This window comes from Callospermophilus lateralis, chromosome 2, assembly GCF_048772815.1.
Source record: "Callospermophilus lateralis isolate mCalLat2 chromosome 2, mCalLat2.hap1, whole genome shotgun sequence".
Classification (NCBI taxonomy): domain Eukaryota; kingdom Metazoa; phylum Chordata; class Mammalia; order Rodentia; family Sciuridae; genus Callospermophilus; species Callospermophilus lateralis.
The window spans coordinates 108,655,020-108,679,519 of NC_135306.1; the positions used below are offsets into that span (position 1 = coordinate 108,655,020).

Here is a 24,500-nt window from a genome sequence, read left to right on the forward strand (position 1 = left end):
GGGGATGTAGCTCAGTGATAGAGTGTCTCAGGGTTCAGTTCCCAGTAGAGGGGAAGACCCTGTCTGAGAATAAATAATAAAAAGGACTGGGGATGTAGCATGGTGGTAAAATACTTCTGGGCTCAATCCCCATGATGAAAGAGAGAGAAATTAATTAACTGGTCAAATCTTTCTCACTGTTGTTCTTCCTATCTCAGTTTGTGGCTCCAGAAGTACTCAGAAATTAATATAGTGTTTTTAATAGTAGCTGAGGAACATTTTGTAATATTAATTCCTATTTATTTTAAAATTCATACCTATGTAGGTCTAAATGAAACAGGTATGTGTATTTAACTGTTTGACTCAAAGGAAGGATTTTGGGGAAGCTACTATTGATTTTAAGCATTGCTTTAAAAGATTATCAAGGGAAATTCTATAAATAAATAGTTAAGGTGAACAATTCAGAATCTTAGCCAAATATCCAGAAGCATTTTTGGGGCCATGTGTCCTGTATAGCACATAGTTGAACTTATCAGGAAACCCAGCCTAACTGTGCTGATACTGTTAACATTCTTTGGTTAATAAAAAGATTATAATGGAATGTTCAGGAACAGCTCAAAATGAAACATCTTGGAAAAAATCCATATCAAATTTGACTTTACAACTCTCTTGGATACATGATGGAATGCTGGCTACATGTTGCTAAAACAAGTAGATTTATTTAGACAAGAAACTAAAGCAAGCTAGGTGTGGTGGTGCACACCTGTAATCCCAGCAGCTCAGGAGACTGAGGCAGGAAGATCTGGAGTTCAAGCTAGGCTCAGCCTAAGCAACTCAGTGAGACCCTGTCTCAAGATAAAAGGTTCAATTTCTGGTATCAAAAAAGAAAAGAAACTAAAGCAAGAAGAGTGAAGCAAGACAACAAGAGTGGCAAATAATGGTCTCAAGTGGACAAAGAAATTACTCTTGAATGTGCATTACCTGCAGCTATTCAAAATGGGCTGTTGCTTATTGTAAATAATATTGACAAAAGTCTAACAAGCATCTGCCTCCGCTGAGGTAGGAGGATTGCTTGAGACCAGCCTGGAAACCCAGCAAGACCCCATTTCAAAACCAAACTATAGCAGGTGTAGTAGCACACACCTATAATCCCAGAGAGTCGAGAGGCTGAGTCAGGAGGATGACAAGTCTGTGGCCAGTCTCAGCAACTTTTTTTTTTTTTTAAAGGGAGAGAGAGAGAGAGAGAGAGAGAGAGAGAGAGAGAGAGAGAGAGAGAGAATTTTTTTAAAAAATTTATTTTTCAGTTCTCGGCGGACACAACATCTTTGTTTGTATGTGGTGCTGAGGATCGAACCCAGGCCGCACGCATGCCAGGCAAGCGCGCTACTGCCTGAGCCACATCCCCAGCCCCAGTCTCAGCAACTTAACGAGACCCTCAGCTACTTAGTGAGACTCTGTCTCAAAATAAAATGAAAAATAAAAAGGCTTGGGGATATAGCTCCGTGGTTAAGCACCCCTGGGTTAAATCCCCAGACCAAAAAAAAAAAAAAAAAAGAAAGAAAGAAAGAAAGAAAAGAAAGAAAAAAGCATAACAACAACAACAAAAAACTAAGTTTGGTTATTTTACTTTTTTAAAATCAAGCGGCAATCGGAGCTGGGGTTGTGGCTCAGCGGTAGAGCACTCGCCTCTCACATGTGAGACCCTGGGTTCGATCCTTAGCACCACATAAAAATTAATAAACAAAATAAAAATATAAATTTAAAAAAAAATCAAGTGGTAATCAATATTGATTGCTCAGTTAGGGTAGCCATGTGGCAATGAATCCAGGGATGTGACCCTGCCCGACCCACTGGACACTAGAACATCCTGGGAGGGCTGCACACTGTCACCATTGGCCTGAAACTCCTGCTTCAGGGGCAGCAGTGCCTTGTCCAGCAGTTAGGGCAGGACTGCCTGAAGTGTGACAGGTACACAGTGGCAGAGACTGGAGGGCACGTGCCCCTGGGAAGGGTCCTGAGTAGACATGATTTCAACTCATTTGGGTAAATACCAAAGGAACACAAGCGTTGTTGGAAGTGTGGTGTCTAATGTAAGAAACTCAAACTGTCACAGTGGCTGTATCTTTTTGTATTCCCGCTAGCCTTGTAAGAGTTCCTATGGAGCACGCCTGTAATCCCAGTGGCTAGGGAGGCTGAGGCAGGAGGATCACCAATTCAAACCCATGACCACCACATTCCACCATCATTTCTAGCCCCATGCCTCCTCTCTTCCCCTCCAACCCCTCTGCCCTATCTAGAGTTCGTCTATTCTTCCCACGCTCCCCTTCCCTACCCCACTATGAATCAGCCTCCTTATATCAGAGAAAACATTTGGCATTTGGGTTTTGGGGGATTGACTAACTTCACTTAGCATTATCTTCTCTAACTCCATCCATTTACCTGCAAATGCCATGATTTTATTCTCTTTTATTGATGAGTAATATTCCATTGTGTATATATGCCACATTTTAAAAGTTCATTCATCTACTGAAGGGCATCTAGGTTGGCTCCACAGTTTAGCTATTGTGAATTTTGCTGCTACAAACATTGATGTGGCTGTGTCCCTGTAGTATGCTGTTTTTATGTCCTTGGGTATAGACCGAGGAGCGGGATAGCTGGGTCAAATGGTGGTTCCATTCCCAAGTTTCCAAGAAATTTCCATACTGCTTTCCATACTGATTACACCAATTTGCAGCCCCACCGGCAGTGTATGAATGTGCCTTTTCCCCACATCTTCCCAAACAGGGCCTTGATAATTACCCAGGCTGGACTGAAACTTAGAATTTTTCTGCCTCAGCCACCTGAGTAGCTGGGGTTACAAATCAAACTACCAGGTCCAGTGAAATGTCCATTTCTTCCATAAAGGTATATCTTTATTTTATTTATTTATTTTTATGTGGTGCTAAGGATTGAACCCAGGGCCCCACACATGCTAGGTGAGCGCTCTACCGCTGAGCCCCAGCCCTAGACCTAGCTCTAGTTTTTTATTTGAAAAATATCTCCTGGCTCAGCACAGTGGTGCACACCTGTAACTCTGGAAGCTGAAGTGGGAGGATCTCAAGTTTTAAATCAACCTTGGAAATTTAGAGAGAACCCATCTTAAAATAAAAAAATAAAAGACAGGGGATGTAGTTCAGTTAGAGTGCTCCTGGATTTAGTCCCCAGTACTGATGAAAAAAAAATTTTTTTAACTTAAAAAGGCCTGGGGGACTGGGGTTGTGACTCAGTAATAGAGCACTCACTTAGCATGTGTGAGGCACTGGGTTCGATTCTCAGCACTGCATATTAATTAATTAATTAATTAATTAAAGATCCAGTGACAACTAAAAAATATTTTTAAAGGAGGGGGGGGGGCTAGGAAGTAGGTTGGTCTCAGGAGAGTACTTGACTCACATTTAGGATGCCCTGAGTTTAATTCCCACAAATGCAAATAAAACAAAACAAAAAAACTTCCTGACAATCATCTCCAGTGCAGAGATTATCCTTATTCTTTTGACAGCTGCATAGTACTCCATAGCTAGAACTGATGCAAGGATTATTTTTAGAAATCTCAGAGAAATGTTGTGTCCCAGCTGGATGTGGGAAGGAGAGGCTGTCAAGAGGAACTCAGTCACATGAGGGTAACAAGGTTAAAAGAGAGCCACACCTTGTGTGTAGGAGACAGCCTCCCCAGACAGGATTGATCCTTTGGGATTTACAAGGGAAATGGAATCTTCGAAAGAAGACCTTTATTTCTGTTCCTCCTGGAGTCTGAATTCTAATGCATTTAAACTGGCTTCTGATTGCGCTCTTGCTTAAAACCATTCACACACACTCTATTGCCGTTAATAATTCATCATTATTTTCCAGGGCTGTGGCAGACGCCGGTAATCCCAGTGACTGGGGAGGCAGAGGCAGGAGAAAGGTGAGTTCAAGGCCAGCCTCAGCAATTTGCCTATACCCTGTCTTAAATTTTTAAGAAATAAATAAAAAGGGCTGGGGAGGTAGCTCAGTGGTAAAACAACCCTAGTTTCAATCTCCAGAACTAAAAAAAAAAAATTGTGGTTTGTAAATCTGACTAACCTTTTTCCTCCCTTGTGGGAGTTGAATTAACTGCTAACAGTCCCCTGCACAGAGCAGGCTGTGCCACACTCTACGCAGCCCACCCCACACCTGTCCAGCTCCTTACCTATAACTCATCCCTTAAAATGAGGGTAGGTGGAGCCAGGCATGGTGGTGAATGCCTGTAATCCCAGGTACTCAGAAAGCTCAGGCAGCCTCCACAATTTAGCAAGACCCTGTCTCTAAGTTAAAAGGGCTAGAGATGTAGTTCAATGGTAAGTGCCCCTGGGTTCAATCCTAATCACCAAAAAACAAAATGATGCTAGATGTCAACTCTTCCAGGAGTTACACCCACAACTCCAAGTAACTGGGGTTTTTGTTTTAATATTTTTTGTTTTAATATTGAGAATTGATGTTTTTTTTTTTAATATTGAGAATTGAACCCAGGTGCATTTTAGCCTGGGCTACATCCCTAGCCCTTTTGTTGTTATTAATTTGGTACTAGGGACTGAACCCAGGAGTACTTTACCCCAGTCCTTTTTGTTTTATTTGAGATAGGGTCTCACTAAGTTGCTGAGGGTCTTGCTAAATTGAGAGGCTGGTCTCAAACATGTGATCTTCCTGCCTCAGCCTCCCCAGTCTCTGGCATTACAGGAGTATACCGTTAAACCTGGCTCCAAGTAACTGTTCTATGTGCATACTTGCATCCTGGTTCTTGGTGCTTTGAAGTATAACATTATAGTACTTGCCTGTCCTCCTAATGAGAGTGCCTGTTTCTTAAACACATGGACCTTTCAAATATCATCGATCTTCAGTCCCTGGCTTACGTGACTTTTGTGCTAGTTTCCAAAGCACAAAAGACACAGTAATTATGACACAGAGAGAAGGAAATTCTATGGTGCAATCTCTCTTTACCCTCAAAGGTCTCTATCTACACATTACCTCCAAGAGCCCAGCTTTGCAATTCAATTGGCTCCCTATCTTTCCACCTATTCCATATCTGACTAGGGAACAATTCAAACTAGGGATACCATTATAGAGGGGCAGAGAACTTTCATGCTGTTGGTGGAATTGTAAATTAGTGCAACCATTATGGAAATCAGTATGGAGGTTCCTCAAAAGACTAGGCATGGAATCACATATAACCCAGCTATCCCATTCTTCGGTATTTATCCTAAAGAATTCAAGTCATCACACTATAGAGATATATGCGTACCCAGCCTACGTGTCTGTCAGTGGATGAATGAATAAAGAAAATATGGTATATATATACACAATGGAGTTTTATTCAGCTACAAAAGAGAATGAAATTATGTCATTGGCAGGTAAATGAATGGAACTTGAGACCATTATGATAAATGAAATAAGCCAAACTCAGAAAGTCAAGGGTTGTATGTTTTCTCTCATATGTGGAAGCTAGAGAGGAAAAGGGAAAGAAAGTTATCGGGGGGGGGGGGGGGGGGGGGGGGGGGGGCAGGGCACCTCCTGAAAATCAAAGGGAGACCAGTAGAGGAAAGGGGCCAAAGGGAGGGAGGAGGGGAGGAAGAAAGGAAACACTGGAGAATTATACTGACCAAATTGTATTATTAGATCATGTGCATGTATGAACAAGTAACAATGACTCTCACTAACTGCATCAATAAAATTTTTTAATTAAAAAAAAAAAAAAAACAACCTAGGGGCACCAGGGGGCGCTCCCAGGCTGGGAAAAAATCGAGAAACCATTGTAAACTTAAATCCCAATTTCATCACACCATGTGGTCATTGCTCAAGAACCTGCAGTGGCTCTCTGTTGCCTAACTTCTTTTCTTCTTCTTCTTCTTCTTGGCAGTGCTGCAGATTGAACACAAGGCCTTTCACATGCTAGGCAAATACTTTACACTGAGCTATGTCCCCAGCACTGCCTAACCTATTTTAAGATCCAAGCTCTTCCCCATGTCCTAACTCTGCCTCCTCTGCCGGAGCTCCCACACATATGCACCCTCTTTTCTGCTCAATATTGTATATAAATAACCAAACAGTCCCGGGAGCAGGCAGGACATTTTATTCAAGGGCCAATGAATGAATGGAGTAAAGGAGTTCATGCTATAAAGGCACCTTCTCCCTGGCAGGACTGGGGTTTGGGTGTGTACTAGACTGGGTGATAGGGGTGTGGCATGCATGCTGTCATTAGAGCTTTCACAAGGGAGATTTCCAGAGATCAGTATGCCACCTCACTGGATGTGTTTTTTTTTTTTTTTTTTTAATCATTGTAATGATTCCAAGGTCATCCATCCAGGGTGTCACCACAATGCCAAAACCATATGGAACCCACTTGGAGGTCCATTCAGGAAGTGACAGCTCTGTGGTCACATGGATGACAGTTGAAGCATGTGGTTCTGGGAATCAGAGGAATCATTCTTTTTGTGTGTCTGTGCACAGGGAAGTACTGGGGTTTGAACCCAGGGCACTTTAACCACTGAACTACATCCCCAAGTCCTTTCTATTTTTTATTTTGAGACGGGTCTCACTGTGTTGCTCAGGGCCTTACTATATTGCTGAAGCTGGCCTTGAACTTGAGATTCTCCTGACTAAGCCACCATGCCTGTGGGGCTTCAGTCTTTAAACCTCATAAGCAAGCAACATCTGTAAACAGAGGTGATAGGACAACATGTTATCAGTAATTTGTGGATTCATGCTGGTGACAGCTATGTCCTGTTGAATTTCTAGTTCACCACTCTTACTGAGCACCGACCGTCTGCACAATGGTGGTGTCAAGATGGGTAGAATTTTGGTGGAGCCTCCAAGTAAACATGATTAAAATAAAAGTAGAGGGTTTCAATTCAAAACAAGTCCCTGAGCCTCCTGCCAACTCCATCTTCTGAAGACTGATGCCTCTCTGAAACTCCACCTGTACAGAAATTTCTGCAGTCATCACTGAAAGTGTCCCTCCCTTTCTCTGCTCCCATCCCTCTTTCTTTACTTGTACCATTTTCCCTGCCCAGAATGTCAAGCCCTCGCTCCTCCTCTCTCTGAACCTGACCTCTCATTGAAACTTCCACATTCCAAAAAGACTTTCCTAGTTAGTGGAGGGAGCCCAAAGTCTACATTAACACTCCCTTTCTGAATCCCTTTTGCACTTCCTGTTTATGCCACAGGATCCAGCTCTTCATCAAGCTATAAAAATTACAGACATAGTGCACGGGTTTGGAGCTAGATAAATCTTCCTTCAAATTTAAGTTCCTTGGGGTAATGAAAAGTTCTGGGGCTGGGGTGTCACTCAGGGATAGAGCACATATTTAGCATGATGGAGGCCAGGGTTCCACCACCCCAGTACCAAAAAAAAAAAAAAAAAAAAAATTCTGAACCTAGATAGTAGAGATAGTTGCATAACACAGGGAATGTACTTAATACTACTGAATTGTACTCTTAAAGATGCTTAAAATTGTAAATTCTGTGTTATGTGCATTTTAAGTGCTATGATTGCACCTAGAGCTTTGTAGCTACACCCCAGCCTAACTATAACTTTTAAAATGTAATTCCATCACTCACTGCCTATATAACTTTAGGTCATGTAACTCTCTCTCTTTTGTATTGGGGAGATTGAATCCAGTGGCACTTTATCTCTGACCTACATCCTCAACCCTTTTATTTTTTATTGAGACAGGAGAGTGTCAGTAAATCACTCAGGGCATTGCTAAATTGTTAAGGCTGGCTTGGAATTTGTAATCCTCCTGCCTCAGCCTCCTGAGTCTCTGGGATTACAGACATTCACCACCATGATCAACGAGGTACATAACTCTTTGTGTTTCCCATTTCCTCATTTTTTGTTGTAAATAGCAAGATAAAGTACTGGTTATGAAAATGACCCTAAGGGACAGGTCTAAGCTGTAAAGCATGCTGCAAAGAGATATGCATAGTTTCTTTCCTTGGGTCAGTGCACTGCTGTGTTCCCTCTTAAGAGTACCAGTGAGTTTACTTACAGGAGACCCATTAAGTTGGTAGCAAAACCATCAGTTCTTTCATGCTGTTTTGAGACCATAGTTGATGGAGCAGTTTCCAATGTGACAGGCATGTGAAGGGATGGTGCCAGTGAGAGAGTACAGCCACCGTTGTGTCCAAATCCTGTGTCCTCTCCACTTTTCATATTCCCTAGAGGGCCCCAGCCACTGGGGTGCCAGGTCCAGGGAGAGAGCAGGCCAGAGCCTGGGCAGCTACAGGGGGGCTTCCAGACCCGCTCCTCCAATGCGATCTCCTGGTTTAAAGATAAGGTCAAAAGAAATGCACAAGTATTCTTCAGAGGATAGGACCAGGGGACCCAGAATATGGCACTCCTAGGTTTCCCACAGCCTCCCCAACTGTACATCAGCTGGCCTTTTCTCAGGGACAACTCAAAGTCAAACTTAAACAGCCCTCTGGGGACATTCCTCTCCCTGCGCGGTGGTATTTTGGGGACCGGATGTGAACTTCCCAGAAGGGGAGAGGTGTAAACTCCCAGCATCCTGGCCCGCCCCCATCTTCCTCACTCTCCAAGTTTAGGTCGGGCACCGGGAAATAAGAGGGGATCTAGAGTTCAGAGGTCAGAGTACTGAGACCCAAGAAATCACTCCTGATAGGAGTGGGTCCCGCAGAGCCCTCAACTCTGCGTGGATGCTGAAATCCTGCCTGGAGATTCTGACCTGGGATCACAGCCCACTGCCCATCCAGATAGTTCTCTCCCGGCCTCCCCCGCACCCACCCCACTTTGGAGAGGGGGTGACAGGACAGATTGAATCACCTCTGACGGCCGCACAGGGATGGGCCAAAGGACCGGATAAAGGGCGCCGGGAGGGCCCCCAGGCCGCCTCCCCCAACCCCGCCAAACCCGGCGCGGCCGAGGCTGCAGCCTGAGCATTTATGGTAATGTTTGGGTTGGTGCGCGCGGCCGGATGCCCCGCCCCCAGGCGCCGCCGGCTGGACCTCCGGAGTAGGGCTCCTGGGGCGCGCAGAGGAGCCTAGTACCGGCGCCCTCCCGCCAGGGCTGGATCCCCGGGAGGAGGTCGTGGGTGCTGAGGTCGAGCAGGTGGGCTGTCCTAGGCGGAGAAAGCCCTGGGATCAGAGGGGACATGCGGGCCAGCCTTGGTCTAAGGGTCCAGCAGATCAGGGGGCTGGGATGGGAGGGCTGGGACCGCTTCAAATGCCCGACCCACCCACTACTGTCTGGCTTAAGGGTTCCTAGTCCCCAGGAAGATGTTGCATCCACATCCTCTTTTTCCTGCCCCCACCCGGCAGTGAAGGGACTGAGAGGCCAGTAGCTCCCAGGGGAGTCCCCGGAATGCCGGGAGCCTGAGAACAGACCCTGCAGTCCCTGGGAAAGCCAGGCAGTGGGAATCCCACCATCAGCCCCTTCCCCAGGATGAACCACCGGATGTCGGATGTGGGAGACCCCAACTCCCCAACAGGGGCTTTGTGAGGGTGGAATTCGCCTGCCCACTGGTCTAAGCCCAAGCTCCAGCCTGGCCCGACCCCAGAGTTCAGTAGGCCAGCTGTGACGACGATGCCCCTCCCCCACCCTGTGCTCCCCTAGCCTGCTCCAACATAATCCTCGCCTTTGTGCCACTCCCCCCCTTCAGCCTCCCCCTTCTCTGGACCCCTACACAATGGGGCCTTTGCCGCCTCCAGGGTGGAGATGAACTCACGGTTTTTCCAAGTTTAAAAATAACCCCTCCCATCCCCCCAGAAAGCCACCAGTGCTGCTGGGGTGCACCTCCATCCAGACTGCACCTCCTTCCTTCTGCCCTAGGTCAGGTGCGAAGGACATGAATGTCCGGAGGGAGCGGGGCGGCTTCCCCCCATTCAATCTCTTCCCCCACATCTTCCACCAGCCCACCCCCAGTATCCGGTTTGCAGGCCCAAAGATGTCTTAGGCAGCTACTGTCCCCCACCCTCCTCCCACCCTGTTTTTCACTCTCAGCACAATCTCCTCTCAATCAGAACCCCCCCCCCAATAAAAAAAATCTGGAAAGTTTCCTGCATCCCCTCCAAGACCCAGGCCAGTTTCTATCTTCTAGGGGGTTCCCCGACCTTCATTGTTGCCAAGATTGCTAGGCCACCCCTTCCGCCCCCATCTCCTTCTCATGGCAGCTGCAAATTCATCTTTATCAGCTTCCTTCCTCAGCCCAGCCTGCCTTTGTCACATCCTTCTGGTTAAGGTTCCTGGACCAGAAGGTGGGTGGGAAGCCACTGTGCCCACTAAGCAAAAGTTAGCTGGGAGAGAACTCTGGGGCCAATCTCCCCACAAGGTGCTGGTGGAGTGACTTTGTCTCTTTGCCTCCAACTCTACTCTTCCCCACTTTTCCTTATAATGGATGGAAAGTCCCACTTGCCCAGGAGGCTACCTCCCTCACCGAGCTTCAGTTTCTCCACCTTATTTATCAGACCTATACTAGAGAGGCACCCAAAGGCATTCTGCACGGAGAGAGCCCCCTCATCTCAGGAGCCTAGGTCTACCAGCAAGGTGGAGAAAAGCTGCAGTCCTAGCCCCACTTCCTGCAGGGAAGTGAGGCAAAGAATTAGGACTCTACCCCACCCCCAGCCCCCAGCCAGGGAGACCTATTCTTCTACCCTTGACCTACCTACCCTTGACAAGGGTTTTCCTTGAGTGCCTGAGTCTCTGCTGGGGTGGAAGGCCCATCTCTGCCCCTTTCTCCTCCATCTCCTCCCCTGCCTTCTCCTCCATATCCCTGTGTGCTGAATCTCAGTCCTGGAAGTTCTGTTGCTGCCAAAGCTGTATCCTCTGGCGTCTTAGAGGAGCCGGGAGTGATACCATCCACCTGCCCTGCACTCCTGACTTTGTTCCTGTCCTTCCTGTTTCCATTGGCCTCTGAATCCTCTCCAAAGTCCTGACCCCTCTTTGGTTTGTAATCCCAAAGTGACCCTCTTGTGGAACCATCCCTATGTTGTCTGTCCCTTGACCTCTCCCACTCACTCCCTAATGGACTTTTCCTAGGACATATGTTTGTTTGCTGGGGCCATGCAGGGGAGGAGATGTCACCCCTGGGCTCTAATCTCATTTCTCTTTCACTGCAGAGATGACTCTTCCAACCCCCCCCCAACACCCCCCTTCTGTCTCCTAAGGGCGGAAGAAGAATTCAGAACTGACTGTCCTTGGTGGTTAGCTGGCTGTGTTTTCAGGCTGCCAGAGAAGAGAATGATTAGTTAATGGTGTTAAGTGAAGGGGAGGGGGCAGGGAAGCAGTCCATGCCCAGCTCCTGGCCTGCCAGGGCAAACAGCAACCTTCAGCTATTCCCACTCCTGCCCTGCATACAAAAACCTTCATCTGTTCCCTTCTGCTCTGGGCCCTGGGCCAGAGTCCATACATTTAGTCTAGGGGTCAGGAGAGCCAGGGTCCTCCTCTTGCTCTCTCCTGCCCATGTTCTAGCCCCTGGCCTGGCAGGCTTGGCATGGCCTCTGGCTGGAGACTAATGGACAGGGAGGAGGGGTCAGCAAGGCTCTGAAAGACAAGGCTGATGTGGTTTGCCAGTCATCTCTGCGTCATCAAAACGCCACCCAGAGCATTCTCTCAAGTCACCTGGCCATCTCTGGCATTTGCTGCCTCACCCTGCTCCTCCCCCAGCCAGCAGAAAGACTGCGTGGTGGGAGACAGACTTTCACCCCAGATCTAGGTCCCAATCTGACCATACCTGATGAAGAAGTCCCAAAATATATGGATCCTTACCAGAGGCCAGGGTACTGGAGTCTTAAGAGGCCAGAAGACTCAGGTAGAAGTCTCAGTTTGGGGAAAAGGGTAGCTGTCGGGCTCCCCTCACCATGCTGAATGACTGACCCAGCTCAGGCAGGGCTTTCTGCAACCAGATCTGATCCCTCCTGCATGTGCTCCTCCTCCAGCTGCTGAACCAAGTCAGTAGGGTGGGGGGGAGTTGGGGGTCAGTAAAGCACTGCCGCAGGGGTCCTTTCAACCATCAGGAAAAGCAAGAGATTTCTAGGGGTCAAGCTGGAGACTCTGTATTTTTTTTTTTTTCCCAAGTGCTGGGAATTGAATCAAGGACCTTGTGCATGCAAGACAAGCACTCTACCAACTAAGCTACATCCCCAGCTCCCTCAGTCCTTTTCTTCTTCTTCTTCTTTTTTTTTTTAGTTGTTGGTGGACCTTTATTGTATTCATTTATTTATATGCAATGCTGAGAACCCAGTACCTTGCACATACAATGCAAGTGCTCTACCACTGAGCCACAACCCCCAGCCCCAGCCCCAGCCCTTTTCATTTTTTAATCAGGGTCGTGCTAAAACTGCCCAGGCTGATCTCAAACGTGTTATCTTCCTGTCTCAGCTTTTTTAGTAGTTGGGATTGCAGGTATGCATCACCCGCGCTCAGCTGGATCCAGCATCCTTTCAATCTTCCCTCTCTTTTCCTTATTCTGGTGGGAGGAAACTGAGTCCCAGGTCAAATTTAAAGAGATGGTAGGAACAGGATTCTCAGGTTGGACAAGCATGAACACCTCTGGTCACTGAGTTCAGCCCCCTCCCTTTTCTAGTTAAATACGGACTTGCGGGAGTTTGGGCTTGAAGGGACAGACTAGAAGGCACATTCTCCACTCCCCCCTGCAGGTACCTCTGGGTCTGTGGAACCTGGCCACGGTTCTTCCCCCAAAGCTGCCAGGACAGCCAGGCTGGGGGCAGTGCCAGACCGGCAGCAGCCGCGCAGTGGAGCAATCATTCTGGGAGGTGTCCAAAGCTGGCCCAATTTCTCTGAGGCGGAGCAGAGGAGCCTGAATGGGAGGCTCCCATCAGGGACACAGAGGACCTGATCCGCTATTTCTCCGCCAGGAGGTCCCCCAGGGCAACACTGGTAAGGTCTGAGCTGGGGTGAACACCGCTGTTGGGATCTGGGCCATTCTGGGCATCCGGGCCAGCTTCTCCTCGCTGCTTCCTCGGTCAGTCTGTCCGGCCCCAAGACACCTGTCACTGCTCCCGTGGTGTGCTCAAACTGGGGGCTGGAAGGCGGGCTACGGCCTACCTCCGGCAGCGCTCTGGAGCGCAGCTTAGGGGCCGGCGCACCGGGGACCGCCCCCTAGGGCTGCTGCGCGCGGGGGCGGGGGCAGGGGGCTGCGCGGGGCGGGGCAGGCCAGCGCTTGGGCCCCCTCCCCCGCCCCCCTGACGTCAGCCCCCGGCAGTCGCAAGCTCCTCACTTGGCTCTCGTCCTCCGGCCGGGAAGCATGGATCTTCCCGGACTCCTCTGCGCCCTCTTGCTGGTCGTCTGCTGCTGCTGTCGCCGCGCCACTGGTGAGTGAGTTGGCTGGGGGACCCGTGCCCCGCAGCGTCCGGGCTGAGGGTCTTCAGGGGGAGCGTGCGGGAGAGCAGAGCCGGGAGCGCGGCGGTGCCGGGGATTTGAGCCCCAGTGGGCGCTTCCCCTGCCCGAACGCTGGGCTCCCTGGCGCCTTGCGCGCGTGCAACTATTCTTTGCATCCAGTTTGCAGTCTGGATTCTAGAGTATCCGGGATCAGGACTGGGAAGACCGGGTGGAGGCTGCTGCCGCGAGAGAGAAAGGGTGGAGTCGAGGCTCTCGGAGAGTTTTTCCGCAGGTGCCCACTCTGGGGACCGGCTTTTGGAGCCGGGATGGGAGGCGCAACCAGCGCGCATCCCCAACCCCTGAATCCGGCGCCCGCCTGTTGCTGGAAAAGGCAGCTTTTCTAGCTGGAGGGGTGCGCCGACCCCTCCCTCTCCGGCCTGGGCCTCGCGCCAGGCTGGAGGTGAGCAAGAGGAGGAGGAACGGCTGCTCCCGCCCGGCTGGGCGTTGGCACGGGCTATATAGGCAGTGTGGGTCGCCTCGCGACTCCTCGGTGACCCGCATAGATGGTAGATACGAGGGATGGAGCATTTCTAGAGTGGAAGCACCAGTGGACTTAGTTTAAGGACTACATTCTGGTGGGAAAAGCGCCCAAGCACCTGGGAGCTTTTCTCTGGAACCGCCTAGTAGCTGGGCCCTCCCGGGGTCCATGCTGCCCTTGTATGGCCCGCAGCGGTATCGCGTGTTACTCTTGGCTCCTACCCTGATCCCAGCCGCTATCCGCCCGGGGAAGGGTTGGACTGGGCATTACCCACTTGGCTGGCCTCATGCCCAGTGCCAGCCATATCCCTGGAGTATTCCAGTCTACTGCCTCCTAGGCTGACCTTATTTCTGGGGAAAGGGCTAAATAGGGCTCCATATCTGCAGTGGGTCCCGCAGCACCCTGCCCTGCTCTTCTGGCTCTGGGGAAAGAGAGTCAAGAATCGGAGGCTTCTGCTCTGGATTGAGGACCATTGCACTGGCCCTCCCTATCTGGGAGCCAGCTCAAGGCAGGCATCCTAGGGTCCGGCCAGATGGTGTCAAGTGACATAACTTCCTCACAGGATTGGGAGCACGCTGGCACCACTAGTGTCACTCTTGCCCACTCCCTGACCCTTGTCCTGACCCCTGGGGGACTCTGACCCCTCCATACTCACCAGATTCCCAGGATGAGATCCCCTGAGTGTATGTGGAATGTTCTTAGCCATACTGCTTAGGGAGCATGAGATCAGAGTGTGGCCAGATTGGCTCATTAGGTCTTCTTGGGGGTTTAGGGAGGAGACTTGGGGGGTAGGCAGAGGGTAGAATAGTGACGTCTGCCCTGGGGATGGGGACACAAAGGGGCCTGTGTGCCCCAGCCTGGCACATGCCTTGCATTCCCACACTCTGAGCTCACTCAGAGAGCAGGGGAGGGGACCTAGGAGGAAAGGAACCTTCCTCTTGGCCCAGAGCCTTTTCATGTTGCCCCTCTTCCCCTCTGCCATCCTCATTTGGGAAGTGCCCCATGTTCAGTCTTCGCTCTGAGGACCAGGATCCCCCTGCAGCAGGAGAGGACTGACTGTGAGTTGGGGGCAGGCAGGGTGAGGTTGAGGGTTAGGAATGGACAGGGCCTTCTTCTGGCCCTCCTGAGTGGCAGAACAGCTGCAGGGAGTAGTGTGAAGGGATGGGGAGCAGCTGGAGTTGACATAGCTGCTGGGGTACACCCCTTCCTCCCTCCAGGTGTGCCTGGAGAGGCGGAACAGCCCACACCAGAGCTGGTGGAGGTGGAAGTGGGCAACACGGCCCTTCTGAGGTGTGGCCCTTCGCACTCCCTGGGCAACCTCAGCCATGTGGACTGGTTTTCTGTGAGTTCCTGAGCTCCCAGGGGCAGTGGGAGGTGGGAAGCTCTGCCCCCCCATGCAGACCCAGGACCCTTACCTCTCTGTCCCATTCCCTCAGGTCTACAAGGAGAAGCCCACACTCATCTTCCGTGTGCGCCAGGGCCAGGGTCAGAGTGAGCCTGGGGAGTACCAGCACCGCCTCAGCCTCCAGGGCCCAGGGGCTCTGGCTCTGACTCAGGTCATGCCCCATGATGAGCGCATCTTCCTGTGCCAGAGTAAGCGTCCTCGGTCCCAGGAGCACCGCATTCAGCTCCGTGTTTTCAGTGAGTGCCCCTCCCTTCCTGCCTTCACGTCAGTATGGATCATGGGAAGCGGGCTCCAGTGGTCCTGTTGATTTTCCTCCCCTTGTAGAAGCTCCAGAGGAGCCAACCATCCAGGCCAGCGCCCTGGGCATCTCTGTGAACAGCAAGGAGCCTGAGGAGGTGAGATATGCTGGGCTGACCAAGTGTAAGCAGGAGCTAAGGTGGGCCTTGGTGGGGTGTCAGGCAGGGAGACTCATACCTTCTCCTTCTTAGGTCGCCACCTGTGTAGGGAGGAATGGGTACCCCATTCCTCAAGTCATTTGGTACAAGAATGGTCTGCCCCTGATGGAGGAGAAAAATCGTGAGTACCCTTCTTGCCTGTGGTACCACACAGGGACTAACTAACCACTTATTTTAGCTTTTACTAAAAAAAGAAAAAAAATATGACTTAGGAGCTAAAGCAGAAGGATCACAAATTTGAGGTTAGCTTGGGCAACTTAGGAAGACCTTGACTCAAAAATAAAAATTAAGTAAAAAGGGCTAGGAATATAGCTCAGTGATAGAGTGGCCCTGGTTTCAATCCCCAGAACTGGAAAAAGTAAAAAATAAATCAACAAGTGATTTTTTTTTTTTTTTTTGGTACCAGGGATTGAACTAAGGGGCACTCAACCACTGAGCCACATCCCCAGCCCTTTTTTGTATTTTAGAGACAGGGTCTCACTGAGTTGAACTCATGATCCTCCCACCTCAGCCTCCCGAGCTGCTGGGATTACAGGCATGTGCCAGTGCACCCGGCAACAAGTGATGTTTGGAAATATTTTGATAAAGGATATCACCGCCCCCCCCCCCCCCACCACCCCTGTGCTGGGGTTGAACCTAGGGTGTTGTACCTGCTAGTAGGCAAGTGCTCTACCACTGAGTTAGAGCCCCAGTCCCAAGAATTTGAATTGCACAGAAAAGTTTAGACGTTCCTCTGATTTACTATCAGAAGTAACCTCTGCTGTCTGTTCTTTCAGGCCTATTTCTGTATATTTATTCACACACACAAATATCTCTAGAAGCATGTAGGCATTTTATTATTTAAATCAGTGGTCTCTAACCAGAATTGACTTTTGCACCCCACCAGGGGATATTTGGCAGTGTCTGGTGGTGGTTTTGGTTATCAAAAGTATAGGGGGTGCTATTGGCATCTGGTGAGTAGAGGTGGGATGCTGCTACACTTGGTATGGTGCAAAGGATGCCCTACCACAAAGACTCACTTTTAGCCTGAAACAACATTAGTGTGAGGTTGGCAAACCCTGAGAACTATTAAAGTGTGGTATGCATTGCTAGAGTTTCTTTTATTTATTTTTAAATACACTTTTTTTTTTATCGTTAATGAACCTTTATTTTATTCATTTATTTGTATGTGGTGCTGAGAATTGAACCCAGTGCCTCACATGTGCTAGGCAAGTAGTCTACCGCTGAGCCACAACCCCAGCCCTAGACAGTTTCTTTTGTGTAATCTTTGTAGCTCAGTCTGTGTAGATGTATTTGTTGTGCCTGCTGCAGAGTTTTAGACTCTGCTGTTCCTGCTTGATGAGTCTAGCGTGTCTCATTTTTCTAATCACCTTGGGTAATTTATTTTGGTTTTGGCCCTTGGGGTAAAGCCAGACCCTTGTGTGTATGCTAAGCACATGCACTCCCAGGCACCTCATATACGTTGCTACAGCAATACTGGCATACATCTTTGTATATATGCTGTTGTGTGAATGTTTTTCTAGGGTAGATACTGCACAGTAAAGGTGCTGGGTTGAAAAGTTGCCAGGTTGCATTTGACCCTGGCCACTTGACAGGGGCAGGGCTATTTATTTATTTATTTATTTATTTTAAGACGGTGTCTTGCTAACTTGCTGAGCCTAGCCTCAAACTGCTATTCCTCCTGCCTGTCTCAGCCTCCTGAGTAGCTGGGATTACAGGTGTGTGCCACCCATGCCCAGCTGGCAGGGGTCTTTAGATGCTCCCCTGCCAACATGGTGGGAACTACAGGATGGGGTTGAGGCCAGACCCTGCTCTCCTTCCTCCCTGCCCAGGTGTCCACATTCAGTCCTCGCAGATCGTGGAGTCAAGTGGCTTATACACCTTGAAGAGTGTTCTGAAGGTACAGCTGGTTAAGGAAGACAAAGATGCCCAATTTTATTGTGAGCTCAGTTACCGACTTCCCAGTGGGAACCACATGAAGGAATCTAGGGAAGTCACTGTCCCCGTTTTCTGTGAGTACTGACCTGTCCATCTGTTCACTGAAGTGAACCTGGTGGAAATTCCTGCCAACTGGTTCCCATTCAGCCCAGGGTTCCTCTTGGGCTGAGAACAACTCCCTTTGCCTACACAGACCCAGCGGAAAAAGTATGGTTGGAAGTGGAGCCTGCGGGAATGCTGAAGGAAGGGGATCGTGTGGAAATCAGATGTTTGGCGGATGGCAACCCCACACCTCCCTTCAGCATCCACAAGCAGGTGTGAGGGCTTGGTGTTGGCTGCAGAGTCGGTGCAGGCAGATGCAGATAGAGTGGTTGGGCCGTGCTGCTCACTGCTTCTTCCTCTCCCAGAATCCCAGCACCAGGGAGATGGAGGAAGAAAGATCCACTGACAATGGCCTTCTGGTGCTGGAGCCTGCCCAGAAGCAGCACAGCGGGCTCTACGAATGCCAGGGTCTGGACTTAGAAACCACGATACCACTGTTGAGTGAACCCCAGGAGCTGCTGGTGAACTGTGAGGGGCTGGGGGCCCCCAGGACAGGGGGGCTGAGCTGGGGCAAGAGGGAACTGGCCCTGCCCTGTCCTGCCCAGGCTGACACTCTTGCTGTGCCCCCAGATGTGTCTGATGTTGACGTAAGTCCCGCAGCCCCTGCGGGCCAAGAAGGCAGTAGCCTTACACTGACCTGCAAGGCAGAGAGTAACCAGGCTCTCGAGTTCCAGTGGCTGAGAGAAAAGGTATCCAGGTGAATCTGGGGCTGTGGGCAACACTTATTCTTTCTGAGACCTTCTGAACGACCTCTCCCCCAGACAGGCCAAGTGCTGGAAAAGGGGCCTGTACTTCACTTTGACCATCTGAAACGGGAGATAGGAGGAGGCTACCGCTGTGTGGCATCTGTGCCCAGCGTACCTGGCCTGAACCGCACACAGCTAGTCAATGTGGCCATTTTTGGTGAGGCCCTTTGGGCAGAGACCAGATCACCCCAAGTCAGGTGGTTTTGAGCTCTTTGGAGCTAGAAAGCCACTGCTGCCCTGGGAGCTCTGGTGGGGAAGGGGAGGCAAGCTTGCTGAGTTTGCTGCCACACCCTCTCCTACCTCCCCAAGGTCCGCCATGGATGGCATCAAAGAAGAGGAAGGTGTGGGTGAAAGAGAATACAATGCTTAATCTGTCTTGTGAAGCATCAGCACATCCTCGGCCCACCATCTCCTGGAACATCAACGGCACTGTAAGCAAGCCTGGGGCCTCTTCCTCTGCGCTTATTAATCCCTGCCCAGGCCTTGCAGCCATAACCGGAGATCCTTCCACCCACTGAACTGCCTCCTTCACAGGCAAGTGAAGAATACCAAGATTCACAGAGGGTGCTGAGCACTCTGAATGTCCTTGTGACCCCAGAGCTGTTGGAGAGGGGCGCGGAATGCACAGCTTCCAACTCCCTGGGCAGAAACAGCACCATCATCATCCTGGAGCTGGGTGAGAGGCCACATCCCTGCAGAGGATGGCACGGGCATGCCCAGGCACGGGCACTAACGTGAGCTTCTCCTAACTCCCTCCCTCTGCCTCCCAGTCAGTTTAACTACCCTCACACCAGACTCCAGCAAAACAGCTGGCCTCAGCACCTCCACTGCCAGTCCTCATGCCAGAGCCAACAGCACCTCCACAGGTAAGCGGGCCTGGCAAGAGAACAGGGCTGTGCCAGGGCACCCTTTATGCCCTGTCCCCACAGTGGGGAGCAATGTTGAGACAGGTGAGTGGCTGGCCCATCTTCTGCCTGCTCTGGGCTGGGTAGGGCAGCAATGGCAATGTGTCAGCCTGAGGCCAGGAATGACTAGGAGTGGCTTTATGTGACAGAGAAAAAGCTGCGGGAGCAGGAGAGCAAGGGTGTGGTCATTGTGGCTGTGATCGTGTGCATCCTGGTCCTGGCTGTGCTGGGCGCTGTCCTCTATTTCCTCTACAAGAAGGGCAAGCTGCTGTGTGGGCGGTCAGGCAAGCAAGAGATGTAAGCATGACAGACCCCTCTACCCTCCCCCTCTCCTGCTGCCCCCCTGCTGCCTCCTTAGGCACATGTCATCTGCCCCAAGGCCCACTTACCCCTTAGAAGCAAGAGTGGGACCCTGGGTTGGGTGTGCCCTGCTTTCCTGCCCAGCACCCACCCCCACACCTTCTTTCATGCCTGCTTCCTTTCTGAGCTGACCTGGGAGCCCCACCATCTATCCATCCAAGCGTCCTTCCTAATAGCCCCCTGCCTTTGCCCCTAAGTTGCCAACCTCTCGCCTCCCTCCTCCCAGCACACTGCCCCCGTCTCATAAGAGCGAATTTGTAGTTGAAGTTAAGTCAGATAAGCTCCCAGAAGAGATGGGCCTCCTACAGGGCAGCAGCGGTGACAAGAGGGCTCCAGGAGACCAGGTAGGAGGCAGTTCCTATGGCCAGTATCTGATAAATCTTCAGGGATTGGGGGTGCCAGGGACTAATAGTGCTCGTTTCCGAACACTAACTCTTTCTGCCCTTCTTCCTTCTTGGTTGGAGAAAGGGAGCAGGCCCATCTTGCCTACTAAATACTACTTACAGATGGCAGGGTGAGGCAAGTGGCGGAGAGACCCTGTAGAAAGGCTGAGGGCAAAGCCCTGGTCCCATCACCATCACCTTTCCTGAACAAAGTCTGTGGCTCCTGCCAGAAGCATGAGTGTGGCCTCCATTTCCCCAGTGCAGAGGCAGAATCAGGGGCTGTCTGTCCTTCCTTGCTGCCCATACCCACCCCAGCTTCTTCCCTCCATGATGCTGTACCAAGTTCATCAGCTTCTGCTTCAATTCCTCCCTCCTTCCTCTTAGTGTACTCACCTTGAACTCTGCTAACTTTCTCCATGTTTCCCTCTCTTCTACCCATTTTTAGGGAGAGAAATACATCGATCTGAGGCATTAGCCATGGAATCACATTGGCTCTCTCCTCACCTGGACAGTTTCTGGCTCCCTGCTCACTCTTTTCCCCAGCCAAAGCCCCCAAAGGGACTACAGAGAAGACCCCTGCTCCAGCACACCTACAGATCCATTCTAGAGGGCTATGGGCTAGGGCCAGAGCCATCCCAAGAAGGACCTCACATGGCCCTGGAGGCCCCCTTTTAGGGCCCAGTCCACCTCTATCTCCACTTATGCGATGTTCAGAAGAGGCCTCAGTTCCCCACAAGTAACTGAAGTTTCTTGTAGAACATGTTTTCTCCTTAAATATGCTATAGCTATAAATACCTGTCTTCTACCAGCCCCTATCTGAGCTGGTTTTCTGCCTACCCCCGCCAGGCTGGCTTTGGTAATTCATTTGTACCCCTGACATGAGAAGGCACCAGGGCCCAGGTGCCTGTTCACTGTCACAGAATGTCACTTTTGCTGGCTCTGGAGAGTACGCTGTAGTATCTGGAAGCAGTGGCAGAGTCGCTGCTATAACTTCCTGCCTGCCTCTTTTGTGACATTTTCTCTTCGGGCACAAATCAAGAAATGGTGTTATTTCCTCAAGAATATGTCCTGCAGGGAGGAAGCCGGGTGACATTCCTGTGAAGACATCTGAGCCTGAGCCCCTACATTTACATGGCTCCCAGTGCCCTCAAAGGATCATGTGAGACTGAAAGATGAGAGATGAGGGAGAGAGATGAGGTGACCTGTCCTTTATGGGGATTAAGGCTATAGTTATATTATCACCAAATTTCTATAAACTGAACTAAGGGCCTAGTCTCTACAAGGGCCCAAATAGGAGAATGGTACTTAGGGATGAAAAACCAGGGGCCTGGCTAGAGCTTTGGGGTGTGTGTGTGTGTGTGTGTGTGTGTGAGTGTGTGTGTGGTCATATGCATGCTTGCTCATGTGGTTTTGTTGTATGTAAATCTGCAAATTATGTGTGTCTATGTGTGTGTGCATGCGTGTGTGAGAAAAATAAAGCTTAATTGTCCTGGAAGTTGTGCAGTGCTTTCTATTCATCATAGGTACCACAGGTACCTGGGGTTTCTCACCTGCACCAAAAAGAACACAGAACCCTTTGCAGCTGCCAGTGGAGACCAGGGTTTCTTCTGGTTCCAGTTCTGCCCCAGAGAGGCTAGCCCTGCCATCTCTCAGCAGCATGTGGGGCCTGGCAGACTGCTGGCCAGGGGCTGTATCTGATCCTGGGTGCTGCCCTCAAGGCAGCAGAACCCACCTCAGTATCTGGTCATATATTGCCTTCCAAATGAGCAATAACTCGAGTCTGCTACAACAAAAGAAACTTTATTTAAAAATACTTCTTTTACAGACATGGGTGCTTGAAAAGCTCTTTAGTTAACTGTGTATGGAAATGAAAAAAAATTAATAAATAACATTAGTATAACAGACCTCTAAACATTAATACATTGGCAAAACAATGGACTTAAAAAGAAAATGAATCTTAAAGCTCTGCTATTCTCTGTAAGAATATTTACCTTCTGTTTTTTCTTGTTCTTTACAGGTGAGGATGATTAAATACTGCTAATATAATTTTTTTTATATTAATGACACATTTTTAAAATAGTCCACAAAAATCTTACCTAAGTGTCTGTTTTGTTTTCTTAACACTGATATACAAATTGGGACTCTTCATTCTAGAGAAAACATCAAGTTCTCTCCAGCCCCACCCAGGTCAAGAATTTTAAAATCTTGAATAAGGAGGATTTTATAAAGAATTGTTTCTATCTCCCAATTCTTTATTAGTTAAAGGCAGGGAAGAATTGAGGAAATGATAAGTAAAATGTCACTATATAGAAAACTTCCTCCTGCTGAAACCTATTACGATAATAATAATACCGACAGGCTTCTGGTACATATTCCTTGCTGCCCTTCTCTGGGGAAAAGCAGATCCTGTAGAGGGCACTAGCTACTTAATGCTTTTAAGTTTAAAGACTTCAAATCAAAGGAAAGCCAAGTCTGAGGAAGAAGCAGGAGGTCTAGGCTGGCTCAGGATCCAGCAAAAAAGAAGAAAAAAAAAAAAGAACTGCCTCCCCTTTTCAGGAGAGTCCACCCTATACTTCTCCATATACAACAGGGTCATTGATATGATCAGGGGGCTGGGGCACTTGGAATGGTCCAGAGTATATCTGGAAATTGTGGAACATTTTGTCTCTTGCAAGAGACAAAGCATTCAATCTGATAACTAAGCTGCTGATTGGAACCAAACAAATGATCCCAAGTACAATGCTGCTCTCTTCCAAAAAAGCCTCATGATAGAGCAAAGGGACCACAGGCAAACTGTATCTTGTGTGCCACATCTCCAGCCACAGAGAGACTCTTCCTATTCCCTGGACTCTAGGGCTAAGGATACTCAAGGTAGAGGAGCTCAGACTTGGGCATTTCCATATTAAGTCCTAAAATGCAGCCTTGGATACAGTGCTGCCTTAGAAAGGCACAAAACGTTTGGCTTTTTTTTTTTTTTTTTCAGTGTGCTAAAAATTGTTTTGAATAAAGGAAAAAGATATATAAGGTTAAAAATCCCAAGTAACCACAGCCAGAAAGCAGATGTAGGAGGTACCTCATAGCTGCCATGCCCTGCCACGTTTCAGCAGGAAGTTGGGCTTGTCATTCAAGGCCAAGACACTAAAACAGTACTGAGCAGGGTAGGTCAGGAGCCATCTCCTCTCCACAGGCATTGCACCAAAGGCTCGTTCACCCCAACAACAGGACAGGAGAGAGAGGCCATGGGAGAGAACACATGGTCTACAGACTCAAGTAGTTCTCTGCCTCTTCAGTTTCAAGACAGCCATAAGCATGGCTACCCTCACCCACCATGGGGTCAGAGGTAGGCAGGAAGGAAGAAGTGACACAGGCACCCAGCACTCCCACTTCAGGGCCTGTGCAGGGAGGCAGTGCAAAGCCTGAGGAGCTGCTTGCAGAAGTGCTGAGCAATCATCTTCTCTGGCCTTCCACCCGGTTCAGGGTAGGAAAAAACCTGTGCAAGGCAATGTGGAGGGTTGCCGCTCACATTCTCTTTTGGGACTGAATCAGGATTACAAAGCCAGGTGATCAGAACTCTGCTGATTTGTTCAGCTGCTAGATCAGGAGATCTGAGGCTGGCTTTCAGCCTTGACTCTGTAAAACACAGGGAGTGGTCAGCCACATTTTTCTCAAACACTGTACTAGGGAAAGGGGTGGCAAGATCTCCAAACAGCTGTTAGTCTGTTAGTCAACAGCTGGCCCTTCTGCCTGGGGGCTTTCCATTTGACGCTGAATGAATGTGCAGGGTCTACTCTCTCTGTCCCTATTTCTCCATCTCTTCCTCTTTTACTACTTTCTGGAACCAAGGAATACTGATTCTTCCCTTTGGAATAACCCAGATTTCCTGGGACACTGTGAAGGCACATGGCACTACTGTCCTTCTAATCCTTAATTTAGGAGCCTAGACTAGACTATCAAACACAAAATCTGGTGACCTACCCTTCCATGTGCCTTGATGTATGTCTTTGGATTATTAGGTTACTTCTGTGTATGTCAAATGACTCTGGTAGTTTAAAAAAGTTATAAGCAAGGCATATAAAATGCCTTACAATGCAAAACAGGCTCAGGATGGGAAAAACAATAGATCCAGGCAAGGTGAAGCATAGTTTAAGGGGGAAAAAAAAAAAAAAAAAAAAAAAGCTTTAATATAAAGGAAAGCAACCGGACAGGGAAATACAGACATCCTATCTAAGGAGCTTGCAGTAGAAGCTCTATACCACACTGGAATCTCTATATCCTGGAAACATCCCAATTCTCACCCATTTTTACTGGCTCCAGCAAAGCAGTTTCTGAGGTGCCTAGGAA

General features: G+C 49.4%; 1 protein-coding gene and 1 long non-coding RNA gene across 5 annotated transcripts; one reads left to right on the top strand and one right to left on the bottom strand.

The window, feature by feature from the left end:
- Positions 1-5,771: 5,771 nt before the first annotated feature.
- On the bottom strand, positions 5,772-11,815 carry LOC143392590 (uncharacterized). 2 transcript variants are annotated; one of them, XR_013090383.1, is made up of 3 exons: positions 11,756-11,815; positions 8,022-8,293; positions 5,772-5,892 (listed from the first exon to the last, which is right to left on the bottom strand). It is a non-coding gene; the product is annotated as an uncharacterized LOC143392590 (long non-coding RNA). The 2 variants fall into 2 exon arrangements; XR_013090382.1 differs by lacking the exon at positions 11,756-11,815 and adding an exon at positions 8,816-8,905.
- A 978-nt stretch (positions 11,816-12,793) lies between these two features.
- Mcam (melanoma cell adhesion molecule) lies at positions 12,794-21,654 on the top strand. 3 transcript variants are annotated; one of them, XM_076846276.1, is made up of 17 exons: positions 12,794-12,886; positions 13,253-13,320; positions 15,083-15,207; positions 15,302-15,506; positions 15,595-15,665; positions 15,759-15,846; positions 17,558-17,737; positions 17,857-17,978; positions 18,071-18,233; positions 18,336-18,454; positions 18,527-18,668; positions 18,821-18,942; positions 19,046-19,187; positions 19,282-19,377; positions 19,566-19,713; positions 20,003-20,120; positions 20,605-21,654. In XM_076846276.1, exons 2-17 carry the CDS (start codon positions 13,254-13,256, stop codon positions 20,632-20,634), a joined length of 1,938 nt encoding a protein of 645 aa, XP_076702391.1. In that variant the 5' UTR covers positions 12,794-12,886; position 13,253; the 3' UTR covers positions 20,635-21,654. The 3 variants fall into 3 exon arrangements, with proteins under 3 accessions (XP_076702391.1, XP_076702390.1, XP_076702392.1); XM_076846275.1 differs by lacking the exon at positions 12,794-12,886 and having other exon boundaries at positions 12,893-13,320; XM_076846277.1 differs by lacking the exons at positions 12,794-12,886; positions 20,003-20,120 and having other exon boundaries at positions 12,893-13,320.
- Positions 21,655-24,500: the final 2,846 nt, after the last annotated feature.